General features: G+C 49.0%; 2 protein-coding genes across 2 annotated transcripts; both read right to left on the bottom strand.

Annotated features, from left to right (window-relative positions):
- Positions 1-807: 807 nt before the first annotated feature.
- On the bottom strand, positions 808-2514 carry ANP1 (ANP1/MMN9/VAN1 family protein; the record flags this gene model as incomplete). Its single annotated transcript, XM_026761036.1, has 4 exons — positions 808-1206; positions 1260-1579; positions 1635-2317; positions 2432-2514. The coding sequence occupies 4 exons, from the start codon at positions 2512-2514 to the stop codon at positions 808-810; spliced, it is 1485 nt and encodes a 494-aa protein (XP_026613306.1).
- A 799-nt stretch (positions 2515-3313) lies between these two features.
- CDV56_107329 (glycosyltransferase family protein) lies at positions 3314-4414 on the bottom strand (the record flags this gene model as incomplete). Its single annotated transcript, XM_026760948.1, has 2 exons — positions 3314-3715; positions 3779-4414. 2 exons carry the CDS (start codon positions 4412-4414, stop codon positions 3314-3316), a joined length of 1038 nt encoding a protein of 345 aa, XP_026613305.1.
- Between the last annotated feature and the right edge of the window lie 1586 nt (positions 4415-6000).

Here is a 6000-nt window from a genome sequence, read left to right as displayed (position 1 = left end):
GGGGTTCTGCCTGTCGCTTCAAATAGTTACTTGCCAGTTAGGTATACTGAAAAAGTGTCCGTAATGTGTGTTCCAATAGGTGTAAACATTGATGTACGCAGTACAGCTGGAGTCAGAAAGTTCCTGGACGCGGTACGCGCCATGTCCATGATAATGATGGGCGCACAGACCATTGCTTAATGAGTGACCCAGATCTACTTCGATTTCGGAACATCTTTTGGCATGCATGAAGTCTGTATTGGCCCCATCCCCACAACCAGTTTTTCTCCTCCTTGGTAGTGAGTTATCTGCAATGGATGTGAAGTCTGTTCTCTGATTGTTCCTGCATTCGAAAACGACCAAAATACCGATTGAAGCCCCAAGAACTCGAGAAACGTGAACTATATCATGGAATGAGACATGGCTGAATGAAGCAAAAACTGTCTAAGTAGATTTACAAAAATGCCGGTCCGTAGAAGCTGCCTAAACGGAAGGGAAAAAACCACACTGCAACCAGTACAGCGATTGATGCATCTAAAACAATATAAGAATGGAGGAAGCATGATGTTTGTATCCAGGAAGTACGTGAGATCCTGTGGAGGGGGCCCCCGGGATCACTAGGGAGAAGCAGCCAACACGGCTGTCTAGCGGAGACGACGATAAAGACCCGGGAAAAGTCGTACCAAAGGTGGCCATGGAAAAAAAGGGTTCGGCGGGAGAACAGCTCGACTGGCGCCAGGATGCGCAAGATCAATCCAGATCAAATCAAGGTTGAAGGAAGCTTTAGGTGCTCTGCTCTGCCTCCTAGGAGAGCTAAGAATAGTCGCCTTATTGACTTCCTCGCACGACGGGCGCAGCATTGACACTTGGCTTTGGCGAATCAGCGACAGGACCACTTGCAGAACCCTGCAAGTCTCTAACCTCTGCCACCTCTGCCTCTGCCGCCCCTGTCACCCCATCGACCTTGATCTGGCCTGCCTCCTGCTGCTCATTTTGAATCGAATCCTGCACGAAGGCTTTGTCGATATCCCATTGTCGCCCGGGGTCCTTGAAGAGGGCCTGGACACGCTCAGCTCGTTCGGCTTGCTCCTTCTCTTCCTTCTCCCTAGCCTTTCGCTCCTGCTCCATTTCTTCCATGTGGCGAAGATCGTCTACACTGGGTTCGTAAAGATGCCAGATCGTGTAGTGAGGAAGACCGATGACCGAGAATCCCATGCGCTTAGCCATCTAGTGAAGTTTAGCATTTTGCGCACTGCACAAGAAGTCAAGACGACTCTTACCTTTCCAAACGCTTCAGTTTCAGCGTGCTTCTCGAAACTGAAAGCGGGAAAATGAACCCCAGAGCGAAACACCTTTGCCTTGGCCAGGATACTGACACCTCCGACACCGTCCAACTCCATCTCCATGTCGGGATCTCCATATGGATCGCGAAGGTAGGCGAGGTGAGGCCGCCAGGTAGCATACTCGGCATATCCCTCTACAATCACCGCATCCTCGTCCAAAGTTTCAGCTAGAGCCAAAGCCGTCTCCGACTCCTGCCACGAGTTCAAGTCATACGGTTGTTCCCCACCCAACCAGTCAGGGAGTGGTCGCCAGACATCTAACATAACACCAATTAGAACGGAAACCGCAAGAAGTGAAACGGTGCAACTTACTGGGTACAATGACATCCTTGTCATGCCGCATCAAGTCTTCCAGGATAGTGCGAGGAGCAGTCTCGACATCGGCATCTCTCCAGTAAACCCAGCTGTGCGTCGGACGTAGAGTAGCACTCAGCAGCCAATTCCTCGCCTGGGCCATCAGTTTTCTCCGCCCCGCTTGTGCAGCAAATCCATGTCTACTTTCCACGTCCTGCTGCACCTTCTGCCCAAAATCCTTTTGGATGACCGAGATCTCCCCAAACGACATCTTGGGATCGGGATCGTTTTGGACCTCCTCGAGCATACGCGTCAGCATTCCCAACGTATCATCCTTCGAATCCGACACCAGGAACGCTAGATCAATGAGGTTGTGAGGGTAGGTGAGATTTCGGAGGTGTGAGAAGAACATTGGCAGATGCGACGAGGCGTCTCGGAGAGGTGTCAACATAAGCACACGCTCCTCTTGCTCCCATCCTTGCGCCGTGCCTTTTACTTTGGACAAATCATAATATCGGACAGTCTGTAGCTGTAAATCTTCGCTGGAGTGTAGAAGTCCAAGGGATAATGTGGGAAGAATCGCGGCTCGCCAGGAAGGAAAGATGAGGACGAGTACTAGCAGAGAGATGCCAGCGGTGAGACATAGCCGCTGGATGAGCTGTCTTCGACGTCGTAGGGCGGATTGCGGACGTGGTTGAAAACTAGCAGTACAGACAAGAAATCAGCCCGAATTCAAGACGCTGTTTGTGTCTGCTACTCTGATAAATCTGCGGAAAGGCGATCCCGCGCAAATGACCAAACCAAAAGCCACTTACCGATGAGGAGAGATGGAAAATGCTCTGCTCTGCCCGCGGGGGTAGGCAGAGTAGCCATTCGCAAAGGCGTGATGCCTGTTCATTTCTCGCGGTATCACAGCATGTGTAGATGCAGATCAATTATCCAGAAGTCACAGGAACCAGAAGGCCCCTCGATCCTGGAGAAAGCAGACAAGCGAATACCAGCACGGCAGTGGCTCAAATCCCGCCTCGATTACGTGTGTCAAGGCGGAAGAGACGAAAGTGGTTGCAATTTGGCTGCAAAGGGGTGGAATTGCGGATGTATACGATGGGAATGTAGATCTTCAGAGTCCAAGGAGAGACCAAGTTCGATATAAGAATAGTTAACTAAAAGACAAAATCAATGTAGTATCCTCAAAACTAATTAATCAACTAGACAAAGGAGATTAATTAGATGCATGTGCGTGCTAGATAGGCGTTGGAACTAAGGTAGGAAAGCTGGCTGGATCGAGAACCAAACCAGGCCAAGTGTTCCTGTCCAGCCAAATTGTTCCACCGCCTTGATTCGATGTCATCAGCCACTGTGTCATTCATCCGGAAACAGACAACCTTCAAGACGTTTGCGGCCATGCAACATACTTATCTTCCGCAACGAAGCGAGTAAGATAGAATACCATTGGTGATTGCTTCTTGCCAAGCTCCAGATCTCGATTGTTTCACAGTTATTATGTACATAAAAAGAAAGCATTGAAAAAGGTACCTATCCTGTCCCACGGCAAAACTCCCGAAGAATGCTCCAAGCCAAGCCAGATGCCAGTGATCGCCATGTGTCGCAGCAGATAAGAGAAGGAAGAATGAGAAAAAAAAAAAAAAAAAAAGGAGGAATTGAACACCGAGAATCCAAGTTGGAGAACTTTTCTTTCAATTGCCGTGCACCCGCGAGATCCTCGAGTCTGGCGAGCCCATTCCCTTGACACCAATCTCGACCTGCCGCAACATTTTCTTCAGCAGTGTATCCATTAGGGGCGGGTCTCGCAGTGCCGTAATGACGGATCCGGCCTCGTAGTCGCTGCCCAGGATATAATAGCGCTCCCTGCCCCAGAGCTCCACTGTTTCCCTCTGGAATGCGACTTTCGCAATCACCTTGGCTGGAACACTGGCCTTGTTGATAGCGCTCTTGGAGAACACTCTTAGGAATGGCCCGAGGCTAGATCGGGTTGATTGTGCCATTCGGACCGATAAGGGAGCATCTGTCGTCAGATGGCTATTCCCTGCCAATCCTCCGGGGTCCAGAGTGTATATATTTAGTGACATGTTGGCAGTCTACATATTGCATTGTCAGTATTGATCGGCTACTCTCACGCACAAAGCTACCTAGAAACTTACGAGGACCAGACTCCGCCGTAATGCATACATGGCGGCACTCATGATTAGCTTACTACTCCCGAACCGCGCATTCCCTTCCTTTGCACTCAAAGGAGTGCCTGGAGGTTTCGGTGCATTGTCTGGGTTGTCGCCGTCGAAATAGCTCAACGAGCCACTGGATATGGCGGAGCATCCAATATTGATCACTCTGGCACCACCGTCCGGCGTGCCGTCGCCGCCTCGGAAAGCTTCAAGTAGGCTGACCGTCAACAGAAACGGTGCAATGCAATTGACCTGGTAGACCGGATCGTATCCATCCGGTGTGACTGGATCGGCGACATAAGATGCCATGGCGGCGGAATTGACTAGGAGCATCACCGGCGGGATCTCTTTATTTCGGACCCTTTCCACAGTATTCTCAGAGAAGCTGACGACCGAGTTGAAACTGGCCAGGTTGACTTTGGCCACTTCGACAGATCTAGGCCCGATGAGGCGAATCTTCTGTAGCAGGTCCTTCACACTGTCGGATCTGATATCGCGCGCAAGAAGCAGCAGATGCACGAAAGGCTGCGTTTTTGCGATAGCGATGGCTACCTCTGACCCGAGGGTTCCATTGCCCCCGGTAATTATTGCAGTCCCTTGAAGTGGTTTCGACATGATGAAGATGGAAGATTAGGTATATAGTCTGTCGGTTCAACGCACCGGTGTAGTTAAGATGTAGACACTTGTGTATCGATCATCAAATCAACATGGCATAGTTTGCATTGAAACAGAAGAAAGTAGTATGGCAATGCAAGCACAGGGGGTTAATACTTGGATGTCACGGTTTCAGAGTTATATATATCAAACGATCGTCAGATGAAAAGAAGTCTCACAAAGTTTGCACTAAAAGAGGGCCGGTTTAGGGAGGACGTCTAACAAAAGAATAAAACTGCAGTCAAAGCTGAGAAACGAATGTATAACTTTATAAGAATGATCCCAGGCGAGCGATAGAAGAAGAAGGAAAGAAAAAAGCAAAGGCTGAGATCGATGCCAGAACTGCAAATAAGGACGGCGACGATCTGAACAGAACCAAGAAGCCGCGCGCTGAATCGAAACTTGCTGGACTAGGTTATAGACTAGTCAATGAGCCGGCGGACTGAGTGGGGGAAGAGTCCACTTGGTGAAGCAAAGGAAAGCAAAAGGATGAATATGTCAAGACGATGATGATTTGAGTCTTTTGACAGGCAAGAAGGTTGACTGAACTGACTTCAAAGTCCAAGTTTTAGCCTCCATCATTGTGGAAGAGAGTGAGGGTATAAAAATATCTACAGATCTGTGTTGGATGATGGTATCAGAATACAAATAGCCCGATTCTGTCGGTTTCTGGAAAGCGGAGGGTTTCTTCTCCATAGTCCAGACACTCATCCATCCATCTGTTGCAGTGAAAGTGAGACATCTTCTAGTACAAGCGATATAACATCCAATGGTGATGGTCTATAGAGACAGGCTCATGTCTGACAGAATGACAAATCCAACTGCTCTGAACAATGTCCGGTCCGACACTTGGAACTCTCTCTAACTGCAACTATTCCACTTGACAAGTGAACAACTGCCGATGAACAACACATGAGACAAATACAGAACTTTATTCGACCAAATTGACAAGTCCAGAAATTAGCACACGATTATTGACGGTGGCGGTCTTGGCTGCTCATAAAATGGCGCGATCGAACGCCTGTTCGTATGCAGCCAACAATTTCCGTTGGCCCATTAGATAGATACTAGCTCATTGGGTGATCACTGGGATGGGATTAACAGGCTAGGCTGATTCTAAGGTAGTCGGATGCGAAGAGCTAGAACTGTAGAACACTAGAACTACATGAATAAGTTCTCAATTTTAACTTCCAGATACTGTGTCGAGTTGTCGACTCATCGGATATTCCATCAGGGGTTAGACTGCACACTGCAGGATCACGATAAATCGGAATATTCGGATAGCCTAGGGAGAGATGAATCAAGCCATCGGTTGCTCGCTTCAAAATACCCAAATCATCGCGAAGATGCATGCTGACGACCGGACTGGTCTGAATGCAAACACCGCCGAATCGTACCCAACACGTGTCTATACCAAAATTTGGACCCCGAGCTGCATCGTTTGCGACTGCCAGTCAGCCTGATTCTCTATCGGGCTCTACGAAAAACTGGGGCGAAATTGGCGCTGCGCCCCTAGATCTGATGCATAGCCATGTGGAAGATGATTT

Source organism: Aspergillus thermomutatus, assembly GCF_002237265.1.
Source record: "Aspergillus thermomutatus strain HMR AF 39 chromosome Unknown NODE_133, whole genome shotgun sequence".
In the NCBI taxonomy this organism is placed as follows: Eukaryota; Fungi; Ascomycota; class Eurotiomycetes; order Eurotiales; family Aspergillaceae; genus Aspergillus; species Aspergillus thermomutatus.
This window is presented reverse-complemented; position numbering and strand designations above follow the sequence as displayed.